The sequence below is a fragment of the Macrotis lagotis genome, chromosome 1 (assembly GCF_037893015.1).
Source record: "Macrotis lagotis isolate mMagLag1 chromosome 1, bilby.v1.9.chrom.fasta, whole genome shotgun sequence".
Lineage (NCBI taxonomy): Eukaryota > Metazoa > Chordata > Mammalia > Peramelemorphia > Peramelidae > Macrotis > Macrotis lagotis.
The window spans coordinates 90,043,140-90,066,846 of NC_133658.1; the positions used below are offsets into that span (position 1 = coordinate 90,043,140).

The 23,707-nt window shown below is 35.8% G+C and overlaps 1 protein-coding gene and 1 pseudogene across 1 annotated transcript; one reads left to right on the plus strand and one right to left on the minus strand.

The window, feature by feature from the left end:
* The first annotated feature begins 3,788 nt into the window (after nt 1-3,788).
* Nucleotides 3,789-4,587, plus strand: LOC141512946 (ubiquitin carboxyl-terminal hydrolase isozyme L3-like). The gene is made up of 2 exons (XM_074222359.1): nt 3,789-3,826; nt 3,954-4,587. The coding sequence occupies exons 1-2, from the start codon at nt 3,789-3,791 to the stop codon at nt 4,585-4,587; spliced, it is 672 nt and encodes a 223-aa protein (XP_074078460.1).
* A 270-nt stretch (nt 4,588-4,857) lies between these two features.
* LOC141513842 (farnesyl pyrophosphate synthase pseudogene) lies at nt 4,858-5,914 on the minus strand (annotated as a pseudogene).
* Between the last annotated feature and the right edge of the window lie 17,793 nt (nt 5,915-23,707).

Here is a 23,707-nt window from a genome sequence, read left to right on the forward strand (position 1 = left end):
TGGATAGCAGAATGGATTAAAAACTGGAGTCCTACAATATGTTGTTTACAAAAACACATTTGAAGCAGAGAGATATACACAGATTCAATTTTATGAAAAAAGCTTATAAAATAGACAAACATCTAGTTAATTGTATTAAAAAGAAAGAAATAAAGGAAATAGCCAAATACCAGTACCAAAAATGACAAGAGTGAACTAATCACCAAGGAAGAGGAAATCAAATAGATAATTCAGAGCTACTTTGCCAGACTGTATGCCAATGAACTGCACAACTTGAGTGAAATGGATAAATATTTTCAAAAATCCAAACTGCCCACATTAACAGAAGAGGAAATAAATGACTTAAAGAAGCCCTTTTTCAGAAAAAAGAAATTGAAGAAACCATCAATAAACTCCTTAAGAAAAAGTCTCCATGTACCTAGCTGTGTGGCCTTGGGCAAGCCACTTAACAACATTGCCTTGCAAAAACCTAAAAAAGAAAAAGAAAAAAATTCCAGGTCCAGATTGCTTTACAAGTAAATTATAACAAGCATTTAAGGAACAATTAATTCCTAAACTACATAAACTATTTAAAAAATGAGAGAGGAAGGAGTTCTGCCAAACTCCTTTTATGATACCAACATGGTGCTGATACTTAAACCACAAGAACCAAAACAGACAATGAAAATTATAGACCAATCTCCCTAATGAATATTGATGCAGAAATCTTTTTGTTTTGCAAGGCAATGGGGTTAAGTGGCTTGCCCAAGGCTACACAGCTAGGTAATTATTAAGTGTCTGAGGTCAGATTTGAACCCAGGTACTCCTGACTCCAAGGTTGGTGCTCTATTCACTGAACCATCTAGCTGCCCCTGATGCAAAAATCTTAAGTAAAATTTTAGCAATGAGACTACAGCAAGTTATTATCAGGATAATAAACCATGATCAGGTTGGACTTATACCAGGCAGCGATGGTTCAGCATTAGGAAAACACTCAACATAATTAAACATATCAACATTAAACCAACAGAAATCATATGCTTATCTCAATAGATGCTGAAAAAGTCTTTGATAAAATACAATATCCATTCCTATTAAAAACATTAGAAAGTTTAGGAATACATGGAATTTTCCTTAAAATAATAAATATCCTTTATCTAAAATCATCACCAAATATTATATTTAATGGGAATAAACTCCAAGAATTTCTAATAAATTTATGGGTGAAGCAAGGATGCCCATTATCACTGTTACTAGTCCATATAGTATTAGAAATGAGAGCAGTAGCAGAGAGAAGAAAAAGAAATTGAAGGAATCATAATTGGCAATGAAGAAGAAAAACTTTCACTCTTTGCAGATTATATGATGGTATACCTAGAGAACTCAAGAAAACCATCTAAAAACTCCTTGAAAAAATTAACAAATTAACCAGAGTAGCTAGATAGAAAATAAACCCACTTAAATCATCAGCTCTTCTATATGTGAACAACAAAGCCCAAGAACAAGAGATAGAAAGACAAATTCTATTTAAAATAACTGCAGACAACATTAAATACTTGGGAGTATACTTCCTAAGACAAATCCAGAAAGTATATGAACACAATTAAAAAACACTTCTCACCCAAGTAAAGTCAGATCTAAATAACTGGAAAATTATCAAATGTTCATGGATAGGTCAAGCTAATATAATAAAAAAAATGACATAGCCAAGCTAAATTACTTATTCAGTGCCATACCAATCAAACTATCAAATAATGACTTTACCGAACTAGGAAAAATAGTAACAAAATTCATCTGGAGCAACAAAAGGGAAAGGATAGCAGGGGATCTGAAGAAAAAATTTTTTAAGGAAAATGGCCTAGCACTACCAGATCTAAAACTATACTCTAAAGCAGAAGTCATTAAAACTGCCTTGTATTGGTTATGAAACAGAGTAATGGTTTAGTGGATCAGGATAATTTCAAAAGAAACTGCTGTAAATGACTACAGTGATTCACTATTTTACAAACCCAAAGACATCAGCTTCCGGGATAAGAACTCACTATACGACAAAAATTTTGGGGAAACCTGGAAAATAGCATGGGAAAAAAACTAGGCATACTCACACCTTATACCCACAATAAGGTCAAAATTGGTACAGGATTTAGACATAAAGAGCTATACCATAGATAAGTTAATAGACCAAAAAAATACTCTATCTGGTCTATGGAAAAGGGATAGATTTATGACCAAATAAGAATTAGATTACATTATAACCTGCAAAATGATTGATTTTGACTGTATTAAATTAAAAGGTCTTTGCATTAATAAAATCAATGCTGCCAATATTAGAAGAAAAGCAGAAATCTGGGAAACAATCTTCACAACCAGGAATTCTGATAAAGGTTTCATTTTTAAATATATAGAGAATTGCATCAAATTTATAAGCACACAAGTCATTCCTCAATTGGTAAATGGTCAAAGGATGTGAACAGACAGTTTTCAAGTGAAGAAATTAAAGCTATATATAATCATAGGAAAAATGCTCCAAATCTCTTTTGATTAGAGAAATGAAAATTAAAACAACAATGAGGTATCATCTCATACTTATTAGATTAGCCCAGATGAGAAAAAGAGAAGATAATTGATGTTAGAAAGGTTGTGGGAGGATTGGGACATTGATGAATTGCTGGTGGAGTTGTGAACAGATCTGACCTTTCTCCAGAGAAATATGGAACTATACCCAAGGAGCAATGAAACTGTTTATACCCTTTGACCCAGCAATTCCAATTCTAGGACTATATACAGAAGATATTGTAGAAAATGAGAAAAGTCCTATATGTTGTAAAATATTCATAGTGGCTCTTTTTGTAGTGGCAAAGAATTGGAAATTGAGGGGATGTTCATAAATTGGGGAATGTCTAAACAAGTTATGGTACATGAATACTATTGAATATTATTGCTCTATAAAAGCATAAATGGTTGGACTCTAAAGAAGAATGGAATGACTTATAGGATCTGATGCTGAGCAAAAGGAGTAAAGCCAAGAGAACAATGTACGCATCAACAGCATTATGAAGTGGACAGCCTTGATGGAAGCAGCTCTTCTCGACAGTCCAGAGAGCTAGGACAACTGTATTTGACTCATTATGGACTACATTATCCCCAACCAGAGGAAGAACAACAAAACAAAATGAAACACACAGGGAAAAAACCACCCCTACCAAATCTGAACACTTTATAAAAAATATTTCTTCTGTATGTCTTTCCCTTAATCCTAATTCCTCAAGTCAAAAATTACTAATTTTTAAATATGCTTAATAAAATATGTATGCAAAATGCTAACCTGACTATTCCCTGCTTATTGGAAGGGGGTGGGAAGGGAAATTTTGTAACTTTGAAGTTTGCATGTACAAATCGCTGATAAATAAATAAATAAATTTTAAAAAAAAGACAATTATAGACCAAATTCACTAATGAATATTGATGGAAAAATCTTAAATAAATTTGATCAAAGAGATTATAGGAAATTATTATTAGGATAATGTACAATTATCAGGTAGTATTTATACCAAGTAGGATGGGATCGTTCAATATTACCAAAATGTTCAGGATAATTGAATATATTAATAACACAATCAAGAGAAATCATATGATTATCTCAATAGATGCTAAAAAAAGTCAGACAAAATACAAACATCTATTCCTATTCAAAACACAATGTAGTATAGGAATAAGAGGAGTTTTCCTTAAAGAAATAAGCAATGAGGGAAACTGTGGTTGGCAGAGCTGGAATACGGAGCTTCAGCTGAAACCTAAGCAAGACGGCCATGGAGAGTCACCACTGGCTACCTCTGGAGACCAATCCTAAGGTCACCTATGAGACCCTGCATGCTATCCACTGTTCCACCAAGCTGCCAAAGCTCTTATAACAAATATTCATAATCAAAGAAAGCAAATTCCCTCATGGGCATGTAAAAAATGTGAGTTTGTCTAGAATTTCTTAAACAATTAGGTCTGCATCCCAACTGGCAGTTTGTTGATGTGTATCATATGGTGTTAAGGCCAGTTTATGTTGTATTACTTCTCTTTCCACTTACAGAAAAAAATGAAGTATTCAGAATAGAAGAGGAAGAGAAAATAAAATCAGAAGGACAAGATATCACAGAAACAGTGTTTTTCATGAAGCAAACCATCAGTAACGCATGTGGAGCAATTGGGCTGCTCTACTGTACTGCTAACAACAAAGATAAAATGAATTTTGAATCTGGATCAATATTAAAAATGTTCTTGGAAGAATCTCTAATTATGAGTCCCGAAGAAAGAGCCAGATATCTAGAAAAATATGAAGTTTTTCAAGTTACCCATGAATTGAGTGCCCATGAAGGTAAAATAGAGGCCTTAAATATAGATGAAAAAGTAGGTCTGAATTTTATTGCACTAGTTCATATAGATGGGCATCTCTATGAAGTAGATAGGTACAAACCACTTCCAAGTAACCATGGGGAAACAAATGTTGATACTTTATTAGAGGATGCCATAGCAGTTTGCAAGCAGTTCATGGAAAGGGACCCAGATGAATTAAGATTTAATGCAATTTTTTCTTTCTGCAGCATAACTTATGCATAGTGAAAACACTAGTACTGTATTATTTGTAACAAAAATACAATTCCTCTTGCCATACACCAGTACTCAAAAATTTTGATATTTTCATGATATTGATGATACTGATCAATAATAGTTTATGTGGATTAAACTTTGAATTAATCTGGAAAAAAGAAAAGAAATAGGCAGTATCACTTTTTTGGAGTAAAAGAGCCATAATTTATTCAAACTTTATCCTCTCCCAACTCCACATATGGTGCTCCCAGCCCTCATCATCATTGTCCAACTCCTTGATCACTTCTGACATTTGTAAATCATCTTTCCCATCTCTAAGAAGATAGAAGGCGGAAGGGGAGATGCAGGTTTCTCAATGAGTCCCATCAGGCTATTGTAACTTTCTTCCTCAAACTTGGTGAAAACAAGCAATTCAAGTTTCTCATAGAGTTCCTTCACTTTGGCAATCTTCTCTGGATCTTTCTGTCCATAATTCTCCTCCAATATCTTTCTTTGTTCGGATGATGCCAGCTGAAGGCACTTCACCACCAGCCAGCTGCATTTGTTATTCTGAATGTCAGTGCCAATCTTGCCAGTCACACTGGGGTCACCAAAAAAGTCAAGGTAATCATCCTGAATCTGAAAAAATTCCCCCCATCTCCATAAGGATTTTCATGGCATTGGTGTGTTCTTTTTCCCCATTTATGCCCACCATGAAAACAGCAGCAGCACAAGGTAAGTAGAAAGAGTAGAAAGCTGTCTTATATCTGACAATGGACTTATATCTCTGCTCAGTGAAGCTGTAAAGATCAACTTTGTCCTGAGGGGCTGTGATAAGATCAAGGGTTTGGCCAATCTCAGTCTGGTAAGTGGTCTGTAGGAAGAGTTCAAGAAGATTCAGGTAATATGGCTGGCCATGGCAGTAATGCTTCAATAGGTGGTAGATACAGGCTTCCAACAACAAGGCATCATTGATAGCATCAAAGCCAATACCAGGCTTCTTATACCAGCATGGCTTTCCTGGGTGGGTAAGAGAACTATCCATGATGTCATCTGTTACTAGGAAGAAAGCCTGGAGCAGCTCCACACACAAGCCCACTGCTAGTGCTCTCTGTAGACTGTCAACATCCTGCTTTCAGGGTTCTACCAGCTCCCAGAATACAATGAGCATTGACACACCTCAACTGAATTTTCCCCCAAAGTCATTGTACTCTAGTACCTCTTTAAGCCTGACTATGGCATCTCCTATCTCAGGATGCAGCATTCCATCTTCTGTCAGGATCTTTACAATCTGGGAGAAATGCTGGACAGAGTCTTGCTTCTGTTTGGCAGTAACTGATTTCTGATCTCCATTCATTCTGGTAAAAGGATGTGGTCTCAGGCTTCTCCAGGATTGGAAGGACAAGCAGTATCACTTCTTTTTTTTTAGCTTTTTGTTTTTGCAAGGCAAATGGGGTTAAGTGGCTTGCCCAAGGCCACACAGCTAGGTAATTATTAAGTGTCTGAGACCGGATTTGAATCCAGGTACTCCTGACTACAAGGCTGGTGCTTTATCCACTACACCACCTAGCTGCCCTGCAGTATCACTTCTGGCCAAGATTGCAGTGAGAAGCCAGGCACTGTCCTAAGCTCTCTTGGCTTTCCCTCAGAACTAACATGAATCAAGTCTCTTAGAATTTAGATCTGCAAAACCCAGAGAAGAACAAAGGAGATCTACCAGAAAGGTCTGTCTCAGGGGAGCATGGGTGCGCCAGGAGCAGAGAGAGAGAGGAGAGAGCCAGCCCCAGGGGCAGTGGGGTGTGACCTGGAGACTAACATAAGAACAATTGCAGAATCTTTCACTGTGTGATCTGTGGCCAAGGGAGTTCCAGCAAATCTGGAGAGAGATTTCCAGGGAGGTGGGTGGGAGAACTCCAGTGTAGCTGCTGGACCTCAATCCTTTCAGTTTGGCAGATCTAGAAGACATAGACCACAAGGCCCTGTGTTTTCAACCAAGTCTCAGAGTTTCCAGTGGAGTCTGCTCCCACCCATACCTGTGAAATAAGGGGACTCTGCCCAGAACAAACATGGTAAAAGGTTCTGCCCCTCCACAAGCCCAGACTTAGGTGTGGACAGCAGATCTCCCTCAGTGTTCAATGAGGATTAAAGATATAAACTATAAAGCCAGATGGACTACAGGCTCCACCCCCCACTTGCCCAGGTCTAGAGAGTGGGCTGCAAATCAAAGTCACAGATACTCCAGAGAAAGTGTCCAGCATCCCCTTCTGGCCAGCCCACTTGGAGTTGCTAAGCCCAGTGAGCAAAACCTCTAGGCATTTCAATACCAAAGTTTGTGAACTAGCCCCTCTCCAACACAAGATCCTAGGAAAATGAAGAAAAGCCAGTGGTAAGGGAGATCAATTGAAAGTTACCTTGAAAAAAAAAAAGATCTTAACTCAGAGAGATCAGAGCAGAATGAATTGATCTTGAGCCCAGAAAAGTACTTCTTAGAACAGATAAGGAAGGAGTTTAAAAATCACTTGGGAAAATTGGGAAAAGAATTGTAAGAAAAAAATTAGTACTTTACAAGAGAAAATTATCATGTTGCAACAAGAAAATGAAAATACAAGGGACAAGTGCAAAAAAAATAATTCTCCCAAACCCACAATTGGGCAAAAGGAAAACTCCTTCAAAAATAAAGTTGACTTATTGGAAAAGGAGTCATAAAAGGTAAATGAAGAAAATTCTTCCGTTAAAAAAAAAGATAGAAATCTGTAGAAACTAATTACTTCATGAGACAAGAATCTAATGGACAAAACCACATAAAAATAGAAGAAAATGTTAACTTCCTCATTTGCAAAACAGGTGACCTAGAGAATAGATCCACAAGAAACAATTTAAGAATCATTTGACTTTTTGAAAACATTGAGGGAAAAAAAAAGCCTGGATTCAATACTTCAGTATATAGTATAGGAAAATTACCCTGACATAATGGAACCAGATCACAAAAATTGAAAGAATACATTTGTCTCCTGAAAGGGATTCCAAAATGAAAACACTGAGGAATAGTGTGGCCAAATTCCAGAACTATCAGATAAAAGAGAAAAGCAACCAGAAAAAAATGAGGTACCAAGGATTGTATGTATGTACATACAATATGTATTTATATTCTATAGACATATAGAATAAAGGTAAAAGGTTGTAGAAGAAGAATATATTATGCTTCACCTAAAGTGAAAAAGCCAGGGATAGCAATGCTAATCTCAGACAGAGCAGCTGCAAAAATAGATCTCATTAGAAAAATAAGGAAGGAAACTATATCCTCTTAAAAGCAAATTCAATATTAAATATGTATGCATGAAGTAGTATAGCATCCAAATTCTTAGAGGAGAAGTTGAATGAGTTACAGGAAGACATAGACAGCAAAACTCCGCTAGTACAAGACCTCAACCTCCTGCTCTCAGATTTAGATAAATCTAACCATAAAAGAAACAAGCAGGAACTTAAGAAGGTAAATAGAATGTTAGAAAACCTAGACATGATAGATCTTTGGAGAAAACTGAATGGGAATAGAAAGGAATATACTTTTTTTTCCTGCAATACATGGCACACAAAATTTGACCATGTACTAAGGCATAAAAACCTTATAATGAAATGCAGAAAGGCAGAAATAGTAAATACTTCCTTCTCAGATCATAATGTAAAAAAATCACATGCAATAATGGTCCATGGAGAGATAGACCTAAAACAAATAGGAAACTAAATAACTTCATTTTAAAGAATGAGTAGATCAAAGAACAAATTATAGAATTAATTATTTCATCTTAGACAATGACAATATACCAAAACCTATGGGATACAGCCAAGGTAGTTGCCAAATAAATTAGAGAAAGAGGAAATCAAAGGACTAAACATGCAACTAAAAAATTCCCCAATTAAATACAAAATTAGAAATTCTAAAAATTAAAGGAGAAATTAATAAAATCAAAAGCAAGAAAACTATTGAACTAATAAATAAAACAAAGAGTTGGTTTATGAAAAAAAAAACAATAAAATTGATATAACCTTAGTTAATTTGATTAACAAAAGAAAGGAGAAAAGCAAAAAACTAGTATCAAAAATGAAAAAAAAGGTAAATTCACTACCAGTGAGGAGGAAATAAAAGTAATAATTTGTAATTATTTTACCCAACTGTTTGCCAATAAATTTGATAATATAAGTGAAATGGATGAATATTTTCAAAAAGATAAATTTCCCAGGTTAAATGAAGAGGAAATAAACCCATCTCAGAAAAAGAAATTCAGTGTCATTAATGAACTCCCTAAGGAAAAAAACTCCAGTGTCAGATGGATTCACAAGTGAATTCAATTAAGCATTTAAGGATCAACTGGTTCCAATTCTATATAAAATCTTTGGGAAAATAGGTATAGATGGAACTCTGCTTAACTCCTATTACACCAAAATGGTGCTAATACCTAAACCAGAAGGAGTCAAAACAGAGAAGGAAAGTTGTAGATCAGTTTCTGTAATGAGGAAAGATGCAAAAATCTTAAATAAAATCTTAGTAAAGCAATTACAGTAACATATCACTAGGACAATACATTATGACTAAGTAGGTTGGTTAAATATTAGGAAAAGTGTCATATAATTGACTATATCAATAATAAACCTAACAGAAATCATATGATTATCTCAATAGATGCTGAAGAAGCATTTGACAACATACTGACAGATCTATTCCTATTAAAACACTAGAAAGTATAAGAATTAATGGATTTTTCCTTAGAATGATAAGCAGTATCTATTTGAAACCATCAGCAAGCACTATATGTAATGAGGATAAGCTAGAGGCATTCCTATAAAATTAGGAGTGGAAGAAGGTTGCCCAATATCACCACTACTTTTCAATATTTTATTAGAAATCTAAACTTCAGTAATAAGAAAAAAAAAGATGGTGGCAAGAAGACAGACAATGTACTAAGTGCTGTTGGTTCCCCTCAAAAATAACATGAAAGAAACCTCTTAACAGAAATTTGATAGCCAAAACCCTGAAAAAGAAGCTAGGAGAAGAACACCTAATGATAAGGTCTGTCTCAGGGGGCCATAGGTGAACTGGGAATGGAGAGCAGAGGGAAAGTGCAGGGACAGAAGTGGGGTGAAGCCAGAAGACCAGCCATAGGTGCAGAGATTTTGGTGAGTGGTGGGTCTGAGGACCAACTTTAGTATGGAAGCTTTGGCCAGGGGGAGAGAAGGTCTGGAGAGTCCCAGCTGACAGGAGGGTGAGTTCCAGCACAAATAGTTATAGAGCACACCTGGAAGATGACCAACTGGGAGCACGACATGAGCTCCATACTTTTTGCTGAGCATTCTTCCTGAACATCAACCCACACACACACACTCAGGCTCAGGTATGGGCAACAGAGTTGCCCAAGGGAGATTAAATCCTGCTGCCCCTCCTTACTCCCTCCAGGATTAGGTAGAGGGCTTCAAGCACTCCAGAGAAAGCAACCAGCATCTCTTACTGGCCAGTCCACTTGGAATTACTAAGACAAGTGAATAAAGTCTCTAGGGTTTTCAAAAGCAAACCTCTGAGAGCCAGCTGCTCCCCCAACACAAGATCCTAGGAAAAATGAAGAAAGACCATTGAAAATGGAGGGCCCATGAAAAAATACTTCAAAGAAATAGATTCTAACCTAGAGAAATTTAGCATTTCTGAGGAGAATATGAATTGGTCTACAGCCCAGAAAGACATCCTTGAAGAAATCAGGAAGGAGGTTAAAAACCATTTGGAAAAATTGGGAAAAGAAATTAAAGAGAAAACTAACACATTAGAAAATAAAATTAACATCTCATAACAAGTGGATGGAAAATACAATTGGACAAATAAAAAAATAAAATAATTGTCTCAAAACTACAATCAGGTAAATGAAAAACTCCTTCAAAAATAGAATTGACCAATTGGAAAAGGAATTTCAAAATGTAAATGAAGGAAAATTCTTCTCTAAAAAAATGGAATCTATGGAAACAAATGACTTTATGAGACCACAAGATACTGTCAAACAAAACCAAAAAGTTGAAAAAAAGAAGAAAATGTAAAGTACCTCATCAGTAAAACCACTGACCTCGAGAACAGATAAGGAAGGGACAACCTGAGAATTATAGATCTTCCTGAAAACATTGAAGAGAAAAAATGCCTGGATTTAATATTACAGGATTTAGTGATGGAAAATGGCCCTGATATCATGGAACCAAGAGGGCAAAATAGTTATAGAAAGAATACATCAATCCCCTCCTGAAAGAGATCCTAAAATGAAAACACCAACGAATTTTGTGGCAAAATTCCAGAACTATCAGGTAAAAGAGAAAATCCATCAAGCAGTCAGAAAGAAAAAATTTAAATATCAAAGAGCCACAGTAAGTTTTTTCACAGTACCTGGGTACTTCAACATTAAAGGACTGAAGGACCTGGAATGAGATATTCCAAAGAGTAAGGGAGCATGGTATGCAGTCAAGAATCTACAATCCACCAAAGCTGAGTCTTCTCAAAAAGTTGGACATTTAACAAAATGGGAGACATCCAACATTTGCTGATGAAAAGACCAGAGCTAAATAGGAAATTTGGACACCATACAGGAGGTTCAAGAGACACATGAAAAGGTAAAAAAATAAATAAAAGGGTAAATAAAAATATTACTATCCAAAAGATGAAATTGGTTTTAGTCCTACCTGGGGGAAAGACTCTAATAACTCTCCGGAATTGTAACTCTATTAGACAGAATATACTTAGCCAGAAGGGATGGAAACTCATGACTTTTGTGTGACTCAGATAGAATGATTTAAAAACAATGCCTCCTTAAAAAGTGGGACACTAAGGAGACAGATAGATGGAGGAAATTGAATGGAGTAAATCCCATTATATTCAGAGTGTACATAAAGAAGACCTATTGCAACAGACAGGAAGAAGGGAGGAGGTGAGAACCAACTGAATGTTCTTCTAATCAGACTTGGATTAAAGTCAACTTACACACACTCACTGAAGTTATTTTATCTTTCGGGTATTAAAGGTGGAAAAGAGGAGGGTGGGGATGGGGAGGGGGAGAAAAAGGAGAAGGAACAGAAGGAAGGGAATGAAGAATTGGAAAAGGGAAAAGGGAAAGAAAGGGGAGGGGGTTGATATAGGAGGGCAAACACACTCAAGGTGGTGGTATTCAGAAACAATATACTGGGGAAATTTGATAAAGAGAAAAAAGGAGAAAAATAAAAACAGAGGAAAGATGGAATGGAAGACAATAAAGAGTCAGTAATTATAACATTGAATGTGAATGGAATGAACTCTCCCTTAAACCATAAGCATATAGAAGAGTGGATTAAAAAGCAGAATTCTACAATATGTTGATTACAAGAAACACATTGGAAGCAGAAAGATACACACAGAATAAGGTAAAAGGATGGAGCAAGATATATTTTACCTCAGCTGAACTGAAAAAAGTAGGGGTAGCAATCCTTATCTCAGACAAAGTAGCTTCAAAAATAGATAGCTATAAAGGGGTAAGGAAGGAAACTACATCCTCCAAAAAGGTACCATAGACAATAAAGTAAATTCAATGCTAAATATATATTCACTCAATGGTAAAGCATCCAAATAGTTAGAGGAGAAGGTGAAAGAGCTACAGGAAGAAATGGACAGCAAAACTTTACTAGTGGGAGACCTCAACCTCCCACTCTCAGATTTAGATAAATCTAATATAAATTAAACAAAAAGGAAGTTAAGGAGGTAAATAGATTGTTAGAAAACCTAAATATGATAGACTTATGGAAGAAGATGAATGGGGATAGAAAGGAATATACTTTTTTCCTATAGTTAATGGCACTTACACAAAAAATGACCATATACTAGGGTATAAAAACCTACTGATTCATTGCAGAAAAGCAGAAGAAGTGAATATAACTTTCTCAGATCATAATGCATTAAAAACCATAAGCAATATTGGGCCAGGGAGATATAGACCCAAGACTAATTGGAAACTAAATAACCTCATTTTAATGAATGAGTGGATCAAACAAAAAATTATAGAAAAAATTAATTATTTCATCCTAGATAAAGACAATAATGAAACAGCATACCAAAACATATGAGATAAACTCAAGGTGACTGTCAGGGTATATATTATATCTTTAAAAGCTTACATGAATAAATTAGAGAAAGAGGAAATCAATGAATTAAATATGCAACTAAAAATTAGAGGAAGAATAAATTAAAACCCCCAATTAAATAACAAATTAAAAATTCTAAAAATTAAAGAAGTTAATAAAATTGAAAGCAAGGAAACTATTGAACTAATAAACAAAGCCAAGAGTTGGTTTTATGAAAAACCAATAAAATTGATAAACCTCTGGTCAATTTGATTTCAAAAAGGAAAGAAAAAACCAATCTGGTACTATCATAAATGAAAAAAAGGTGAACTCACCACCAATGAGGAGGAAATTAAAGTAATAATTCCTAATGATTTTGCGCAATTCTATGCCAATAAATTTGATAATCTAAGAGAAATGGATGAATATTTACAAGACTATAAGTTTCCCAGATCAAATGAAGAGGAAATTAAATACTTAAATAACAGTATGCTTTTTTGCACTCCCCAAGAAGAAACTTCCAGGTCCACATGGATTCACAAATGAATTCTATTAAATATTTAAGGAACAAATGTTTCCAATTCCCTACAAACTCTTTGGAAAAATAGGGGAAGATTGAACTGTGCCTTATTCTCTATGACACCAATATTATGCTGATACCTAAACCAGGAAGAGTTAAACCGAGAAAGAAAATTATAAATTTGTCTCTCTGATGAGTAAAGATGTAAAAATCTTAAATAAAATCTTAGCAGAGTGAACAGAAAAAGTTAACACTAGATTATACATTATAAGAAAGATTTATCCCAGGAATGCAAAGTTAGTTAAATATTAGGAAAACTGTTGGTATAATTAATTTTATTTTTTTAATTTATTTTTATTCTCATTTTGTACAAATGTTTTTTTTACATTAATAAAATATTCTTGTTTACAAGTAAACAAAACACCCCTCCCCCCATGAATATAGATAGACTTGTTTGGGCAAAAAAAGTAAAGGGGAGAGGAAAAAAATTAAAATAAAAAAATAATAATAGTAATAATTGTAGGTATGGCCAGATGGAGCAATGGACAAAGCAACAGCCCTGGAGCCATGAGCACCCGAGTCCATATCCAGCCTCATAAACCCAACAATCACCCAGCCATGTGACATGCAAGCCACCCGATCCCCACTGCCCTGCAAAAACCAAAAAGAAAGAAAGAAAGAAAAAAAAAGACCCAAAATAAAATAAAATAGTAATAATAGTAGGGGTGGCTGGGTGACAGACAGAGCATTGGCCCTTGAGCCAGGCGCACCTGGGTCCAAATCCAGCCCCAGACACCCAAAGATCACCCCGCTATGTGGTCCCAGGCAGGCCATCCAGCCCTACTTGCCCTGCACCCTCCCCCAAATAATCATAACAAAAAATGTGCTTGCATGTTTGTTCCAACACCAACAACTCTGTCATGGGTGGATCTCATTCTTTATGGTAAGTCCATCACAAAAGTTCTTTCCATATTTTTCCACCCTTGCCATTGCTGATCGCAACTCCCCCCTTTCTTATTTCTCCACTACCATGTACTCTATTTTCTCTCTCCTTTCACTATGACTCTGCTGTAGGGTAGCTGAGTGGCGCAGCAGACAGATCCCTGGTCCTGGGGCCAAGAAGCCCTGAGCCCCCATACCACCCCTTAGGCCCAGAATCCACCTGGCCCTGTGGTCCTGGGCAGGCCTTCCATTCCCAGCCCCTTGCAAGAAGTAAGAAAGAAAATGTGTTAAATCTGGCCACTCTCCCCCCATGGTCCATCCTCTCCTCCTTTATTCATATCCCCACCCCTTCCCCCTGCTCCCCCCTCCTTCTTACTCCAGATGTCTATACCCCATTGAGTATATTTGCTGTTTCCTCTCCTAGCCATCTCTGATGAGAGCAAAGTTTCCCTCATTCCCCCTTGCCTCCCCACTTCCATATCATTGCAATAGCTCATTGTAATAAAAAAAAAAATCTTATATGAAATATCTTGGACTATTCCCCCCTCTCCTTTTTCTTTCTCCCATTCCATTTCCCTTTTTTTCTATTGACTCCATTTTTACACCATATTTTATCTTCGAATTCAGCTTTCTCCTGGTCTTCAACTATAAAAACTCTCTCTACCTGTTCTATTAACTGAGAAGGTTCATATGAGTATTATCAGTGTCATTTTTCTATGCAGGAATATATGCAGTTCATCCTCATTAAGTCCCTCGTATGTGCCCCCTCTCCTCCAATATCCGTGCTTCACCTGGGTCCTGTATCTGAAGATCAAACCTTCTGTTCAGCTCTGGCCATTCCAAAAGGAACCTTTGAAATTCCCCTGGTTCATTGAAAGTCCATCTTTTTCCCTGGAAGAGGACATTCAGCCTTGCTGGGTAGTTCATTCTTGGCTGCATTCTAAGCTCTTTTGCCTTCCAGTATATTGTATTCGAAGCCCTACGAGCTTCCAATGTAGCTGCTGATAAGTCCTGTGTGATCCTGACTGCAGCTCCATGATATTTGAACTGTGTCCTTCTGGCTGTTTGTAATATTTTCTCTTTGACTTGGGAGTTCTGGGACTTGGCTATAATATTCCTAGAGGTTGGTTTTTTGGGATCTCTTTCTCGGGGGGATCAGTGGATTCTCTCCATTTCTATTTTGCCCTCTGCTTCTAGAATATCAGGGCAATTTTCCTGTAGTAATTCTTTGAAAATGATGTCAAGGCTCTTTTCCTGATCATGACTTTCAGGTATTCCAATAATTTTTAAATTATCTTTCCTAAGTCTGTTTTCCATATCAGTTGTTTTTTCAATGAAATATTTCACATTTTCTTCTAATTTTTCATTTTTTTGGTTTTGAAGTATTGATTCCTGATTTCTGGTAAATTCATCAATCTCCCTGAATTCTATTCTTTGTCTGAAGGATTTGTTCTCCTCAGAGAGTTTTCTTATCTCTTTTTCCATCCGGCCAATTTTTGCTTTTTAAAGCATTCTTCTCCTCAATAACTTTTTGAACTGTTCTATGCATTTGACCTAAGCTGGTTTTTAGCATGCTATTTTCTTCAGCATTTTTTTGGATTTCCTTGACTAAGTTGCTGACTTCATTTTCATGTTTTTCCTGCATCTCTCTCCTTTCTTTTCCCAGTTTTTCTTCCAACTCCCTCATTTGATTTTCACAGTCTTTTTGGAGCTCTGTCATAGCCTGAGCCCAATTTCTGTTTTTCTTGGAGTCTTTAGATGCAGGAGCTTGTGCTTCCTCATCTTCAGACTGAGTATTTTGATCCTTCTTGGGCTCATTTGCAAAATATTTCTCAATGGTCTTCTTTTTGTTTCTCTGCTTGCTCATTTTCCCAGTCTGGGCCTGGTTTGGGGTGTTTCTTGAGCTTTTTGGACACTCCCACAAGGATCTCAGTGTGTGAGGTTCTGTCCTCCCTCCTGGTTTGTGAATGACCATAAGCACCCCCCTCTGCCAAGGGGCTGATGTGGGGGGGGGGGGCTGCTGTTCTATGGGGGGACCTAGACTGTGGTCAGGATCCGAATGTGGTCAGAGCCCCAGAGTCCTGTTTCAGGGGCAGAGGACAGAGCTAGGCAGTCTCTCTTCACTCCCCTCCCTCAACTCAATGGGCTCATGCCCTGGGGGCTCCTGCTTACTGGCTTGGCCTGCTTCTGTTTCCTGGATCAGGGCTGGGGAAAGATGCTGCTGCTTGCTGTGTGCCCTGAGGGCTGGGCTCCATGTGCTCACTCTGGCAAAGGTCCCCCACTGTTCCCCCACTTTTTGCTGGGTGCTCCTCGGGGTGCAGCTCAGAAGACTCCCCCTGCTGCTGTGAGCTGAGACCCCCAGAGCCCTGGGGCTGCCTCCAGGAGGCTGAGGTTCTTTGGCTCTGGTGGGGCACCCCTCTGGCGGGCTGCCTCTCCGACCCAGGGAGCAGAGCCTTTCTGCTCTTTTCCAGGTTACCTTGAGTAGGAGAACTGCCTCACTGGGTCCCTTTGTGGGTTCTGTCTCTTGAAAGTTTAGTTAGAGTCTTAGCTGATGAATTTTATCAGAGAGCTCCTAAGACTTGATCCCTTCTTGTAGCCATCTTGGCTCTGCCCCCTCTAATTAATTTTATTAATAACAAAACTATCAGCAGAAATCGTATGATTATATCAAGAGATGCTGGAAAATCTTTTGACAAAATACAGCACCCATTCCTACTGAAAACTTTAGAGAGTGTAGGAATAAATGGATTGTTCCTTAGAATAATAAACAGTATCTATCTTAAACCATCAACAAGCATCATATTCAGTGGAGGAAGGCTAGAGGCATTCTAAATAAGATCAAGAGTGAAACAAGGATGCCCATTATCAACACAACTATTCAATACTGTATTAGAAATTTTAGCTTCAGCAACAAAAGAAAAAGAAATTGAAGGAATTAGAATTGCGAAGGAAGAGACAAAACACTCACTCTTTGCAGCAGACACGATGGTATACCTAGAGAATCCTAAAAATCATCTAAAATCTACTAGAAATAATTAGCAACTTTAGCAAAGTCACAGGATATAAAATAAACTCTCATAAATCCTTAACATTTCTATATATGTCTAGCAAGATACAGCAGAAAGAGCTAGAAAGAGAAATCCCATTCAAAGTCACCTCAGACAATATAAAATACCTGGGAGTGTACCTGCCAATGCAGTCTCAAAAACTTTATGAAAACAAATACAAAACACTTCTCCCCCGAATAAAATCATATTTAAATACCTGGGCAAACATCAACTGGTCAAGGAATAGGTTGAGCAGGGTGGCTAGATGGCACATTGGATAGACCACTGGTCCCTGGAGTCAGGAGTACCTGAGTATGACCTCAGACACTTAATAATTACCTAGTTGTATGGCCTTGGGCAAGTCACTTAACCACATTACCTTGCAAAAACTAAAAAAAATAGGATAGGTCGAGCTAATATAATAAGAGTTACCATATCTAAAATTATATTATAAAGCAACAGTCATCAAAACTGTTTGGTATTGTCTAGGAAACAGAGTGATGGATCAGTGGAACAGACTAGGTACCATAGCAAGAAATGATTATAGTAATCTGCTGTTTGATAAACCCAGAGTCACTCTCTCTTTGATAAAAACTGTTAGGAAAATTGGAATTTAGTATGGAAGAAACTTGGATAAGACCAACACCTCATGTCCTATACTAAGATAAGATCCAAATGGATACAGCATTTAGACATAAAAAACAACATTATAAGCAAACTAGAAGATCAAGGAGTAGTTTACCTGTCAGATCTATGGAAAGGGAAGCAGTATTTTTCTAAGGAAGAGATAGAGAACACTAGATAATTTTGACTTCATTAAATGAAAAACTTTTTCAGAGACAAATCCACTATAACCAAGATCAAAAGAAAAGCAATAAATTGGGAAACAATTTTTACATCTAGCATTTTTGACAAAGGCCTCATTTCTAAAATCTACAGAGAACTGTGTCAAATCTTCAAAAAAACAAGCCATTTCCCCATTTGACAAATGGTCAAAGGATATGCAAAGGCAATTTACAGGTGAGGAAATCAATGCGATCCATAGTCATATGAAAAATTTCTCTAAATAATTACTTATTGGAGAAATGAAAATGAAAGCATCTCTGAGGTACCACCTCATGCATCTCAGACTGGTCATTATGACCAGAAAGGACAATGATTAATGTTGCAAGTGATGTGGGAATTCTGGGACACTAATACATTGTCGGTGGAGCTGTGAACTCATCCAACCTTTCTAGAGAGAAATTTGGAATCGTGCCCAAAGGGCAACAAAAATGTGCAAGCCCTTTGATCCAGCACTACTGTGGCTATACCCTGAAGAGATTATGAAAAAGCATAAAAGCAACAGTAGTACAAAAATATTTTTCACAGCCTCGTTTGTGGTCGCAAAGAACTGGAAATTAAGTGAATGTCCTTCAATTGGGGAATGGCTTAATAAACTGTGGTATATATGTATGTCATGGAACACTATTGTTCTTTAGAAACCAGGAGGAATCAGAATTCAGGGTAGCCTGGAAGGATTTGCATGAACTGATGCTGAGCAAGATGAGCAGAACCAGAAAAAACATGGTACATCCTAACAGCAACATAGGGGTGATGATCAAACTTAATGGACTTGATCATTCCTTCAGTGCAACAATCAGTCACAATTTTGGGATATCTATACTGGAGAATACCATATGTATCCAGAGAAATAATTTTAGAGTTTCAACAAAGACCAAAGACCATTACCTTTAATTTAAAAAAAGTTATCTTATTATGTAATTGTGTTATCTCTTATACTTTATTTTTTTTCCCTTAAGGATATGAGTTCTGTCTCATCACCTTCAACTTAGATTAATGTATACCATGGAAACAATGTAAAGACTAACAGAATGCCTTCTGTGGGGTTGGGGGAGGGAAAAAAATTGGGGAAAAATTGTAAAACTCAAAATAAAATCTTTCTTAAAAAATTCAAAAATATAGTAGTAACTAAAAAATAAAGAAGAAAAGGGAAAAAAGAAATTGAAGGATTTAGAATGGCAAAATAAGTAGCAAAACTCTTACTCTTTGCAGATACCATGATGGTATACCTAGATAACCCTAAGAAAATCTAAAAAGTCCTAGAAGCAATTAAGAATTTTAACAAATTCACAGGACCTAAAATAAACCCACATAAATTCTTAGTATTTCTGTATATTACTAGCAAGAAACAGCAGCAAGAGATAGATTGAGAAATCCCATTTAAAATAACTTGAGAAAATATAAAATACTTTGAAATCTACGTGCCAACACAGACTCCGAAATTCTATGAAAACAACTACAAAATGCTTTCGAAACAAATAAAATCAAATTTAAATAACTGGTCAAATATCAACTGCTCATGGATAATCTGAGTTAATGTAATAAAAATGAAAATTCTACCAAAATTAAACTACTTATTTAGTACCTTACCAATCAAACTTCCAATAAATTACTTTAATGAGCTAGAAAACATTGTAACTAATTTTATAAGGAGAAACAGAAACTGAAGAAAATCAAGGAATTTAATGAAAAATTGTTGCAGTGGAATGTGTTTGATCCCTACCAGATCTATAATTATATTATAAAGTATCAGTCATTAAAACTGTCTGGTACTGGCTAAAAAATAGACTGGTGTATTAGTGGTTCAAAAGAGATAGCAGGATGTGATTATAGTAACTTGCTGTTTGATAAATCCAAAGAGTCTAGCTTCTGTGTTAAGAACTTTCTCTTTGATAAAAAACTGTTGGGAAAATTGGAAGTTTGTATCACAGAAACTTGGACTAGACAAACAATTCAAATCCTATACCAAGATAAGATCAAAATGGGTGCTGGATTTATACATAAAAGACAATATTATAAGCACACTAGGAGAAAAAGGAATAGTTTACCCATCAGATCAATGAAAAACAAAGAAGTTTTGACTAAAGAAAAGGCGGAGAAAATCATTAAAAACAAACTGGATAATTTTGAATACATTAAATTAAAAAGCTTTTGCACAGACAAAACTACTATAACCAAGGTCAAAAGAAATGTAGTAAATTTGGAAACAATTTTGATAACTAATGTTTCTGACAAAAGACTGATTTCTAAACTATATATAGAGAACTGAGTCAAATTTATTAAAGAACCAAGACATTCTCCAATTGACAATTGGTCAAAGGATATTTAAAGGCAATTTGCAGATGAAGAAATGTAAGTTATCTATAGTCATATGAAAATTGCTCTAAATCATTACTGATTATAGAAATGCAAAGTAAAGCATCTCTGAGGTACCACCTCAAACCTCCATGACTGGAAAGGACAATGATCAATGTTGGAAGGGATATGGGAAATCTGGGACACTAATGCATTGTTGGTGGAGCTGTGAACTGATCCAGTCTTTCTGGTGACAAATTTGTTATTATGCCCAAAGCCCAATAATATATGCATATCTGTTGTTCCAGCAATTCCACTACTGGATCTACACCCTGAAGAGATCATGAAAAAGGGTAAAAACATCACTTATACAAAAATATTCACAGCGGTCTTTTTTTATGGTGGCAAAGAATTGGAAATTGAGCGAATGTCAATCAATTGGGGAATGACTGAACAAATTGTGATACATGTATGTTATGGAAAACTATTATTCTATTAGAAACCAGGAGGGATGGGAATTAAGATAAGCCCAGAAGAATTTGCACAAACTGATGCTGAGTGAGATGAGCAGAACCAGAAGAACATAGTACACCCTTACAACAACATGGGGTGATGATCAACCTTAATGGAGTTACTCATTACCTCAGTGTAATAATCAGGGACAATTTTAGGGTTTCTGCAATGGAGAATAGTACCTGTATCCAGAGAAAGAACTGTGGAGTTTAATCATATACAAAATATAACCTTCAATTTTTTAAAAGTTCTCTTAGGTACTATATAATTTCATCTCTAATTTTTTTCTCAAGAATATGTTTTTTTCCTCTCAACATACTCAATTTTGATCAATCTAAGTAATGTAAAGAATCTGATTGCCTTTGGTGGGGGGGGAGGGGGGGAGTGAAAAGTGGGTGGGGGGAAAAGTATAAAATTCAAAACCTTACCAAAACACAATAAGCTGAAAATACTATTGTATATAATCGGGAAAAATGAAATATTTATATAATAAAAATGAATAACAATGTAAGGAACAATATGACAATAATTAAAAAGAGATGAATGAGCAAAGGAAATAAGCAGTATCTATCTAAAACCATCAACAAATGGTATATTTATTAGGGACAAACTAGGAGAATTTCCAGTAAAATCAAGGTGAAACAAGAATAACCATTATCACAACTACTATTCAATATAGTATTAGACATGTTAGCTAAAGTCATAAGAGAATACAAGAAAATTAAAGGAATTAGATTTGGAAATGAGGAAGCAAAGCATTCACTTTTTGTAGATGATATGATGATATGATTACAGAACCCTAGAAAATCAATTAAAGAACAACTCAAAATGATTAACAACTTCAGTAAAGCACCAGGATATTAAATAAACCCACATAAATCACCAGCATTTCTGTATATGAGCAACAAAGACCAAGGGCAAGAGACAGAAAGAAATTACATTTAAAGTGACTGCAGACAACATAAAATACTTGGCAATCTAGCTCTCAAAACCAATCCAGAAACTATATGAACACAATTATAAATCATATAAAATCAGATCTAAAAATTGGATAAATGTCAAATTGGTCATGGTTTGGTTGAGCTATTATAAAAATGACAATTCTACCAAAATTAAATTTGTTATTCAGTACTATACCAATGAAACTGCCAAATAATTTTTACAAGCTAGAACAAATGAAAGAAAAACTCCTCTGTAGTAACAAAAGATCAAGAATATCAAGAGAACTGATGAAAAAAATCTGTGCCAGATTTACAACTATACTAGAAAGTGGCAGTGCTCAAAGCTGCCTGGTACTGATTAAGAAATATAGTAATGGACCAGTGAATTAGTATAGGTACAAAAGAAACAGCAATAAATGACTAAAATAATCTATTATTTGAGAAATCCAGACAGCTTCTGTAATAAGAGTTCACTATTAGACAAAAAACTGTTGAGAAAACTGGAAAATAGTATAGCAAAACTATGCATAGACTAGCTGTCATGCAATATACTAAAATAAAGTCAAAATGGGTACAGGATTTAGACATAAAGGGCAATACTTTAGACCAATTATCAAATTATGACATACTCTGTCAGATTTATGAAAAAGGGAAAATTTATGACTAAATAGGAAACAAAGAACATTATAAATTGCAAAATGGAAGATTTTGTCTATATTAAATTAAATAGTTTTCACTAATAAAACCAAACCAGTCAAGTTTAGAAGGAGAACAGAAAAAAGGGAAGCAATTTTCTTGATTAGATAGTCTGATAAAGATCTCATTTCTAAAATATGGAGAGAATTTAATTAAATTTAGGTTACATGTCATTCTCCAAGTGAAAAATGGTATAAGGATATGATCAGAGAGTTTTCAAGTGAAGAAATTAAAGCTATATACAATCACATGAAAAAGGCTCCAAGTTAATATTTATTAGAGAAATGCAAACTAAGAAACAATTATGAAATACCATCTCACACCCATCAGTTTGGCTAAGATGACAAAAAAGGGAAAATGATCAATGTTGGAGACATTCTGGGAGGATTGGGATATTAGTGCATTGTTGGTAGAATTATGATCTAATCCATCCATTCTGGAGAGGAATAATGAGCAATAAAATTGATTATAATTTTGGCCCAGTAAGGTTAATACTAGGCCTATATTTAGAAGAAATTATAAAAAATGGGAAAAACCTAGATATTCAATAACACATATAGATGCTCTTTTTTCATTGGGAAAGAATTGGAAATGGAAGGAATATCCATCAATTGGGGAATGGCTAAACAAGTTATGGTATATGAATGTTAGGGAGTTCTATAAGAAGCCATGAATGGTTGGACTCTAGAGAGGCATGGAAAAAATTACAGGAATGAATGTTGAGGAAAGGAAACAGAATCAAGAAAACATTATATACATTAACTATAATACTATAAGTTGATCAACTATGATGGATGTAGTTCCTCTCAGTAGTTCAGAGGTCCAGGACAACCCTGGGAGATTTGTTATGGAAAATGCCATCCACATTCAGATGAAAAAAAAAAAACACAGCATCTGAATGAATACTAGGTTCAATTTTTTTTACAAGGCAATGGGGTTAAAGTGACTTGCCTAAGGTCCCATAACTAGGTAACTATTAAGGGTCCAATGCCATATTTGAACTCAGATTCTCCTGACTTCAGGGTCAGTGCTCTATCCACTAAACTCTCTAGCTGCCCAGCTTCATTTTTTTAAAAATTTCTCTTATGTTTTTTTCCTTCCTATCCCGTGGTTTTCTTTTTTTTCTCTCAGTCCTAATTCATTCAATCACAAAATGACTAATATTCAAATATGCTAAACACCAATGTACATGTACAACCTTCACTAGACTGTTCTCCACTGAACAGAAGGGGATGGGAAGG

Bases quoted from the DNA above. Each gene is read 5' to 3' on its own strand.
- LOC141512946 (XM_074222359.1), top strand. From the start codon at position 3,789: ATGGAGAGTCACCACTGGCTACCTCTGGAGACCAATCC. The intron at 3,827-3,953 runs TAAGGTCACCTA...GTGAGTTTGTCT, and splicing joins CTACCTCTGGAGACCAATCC to AGAATTTCTTAAACAATTAG.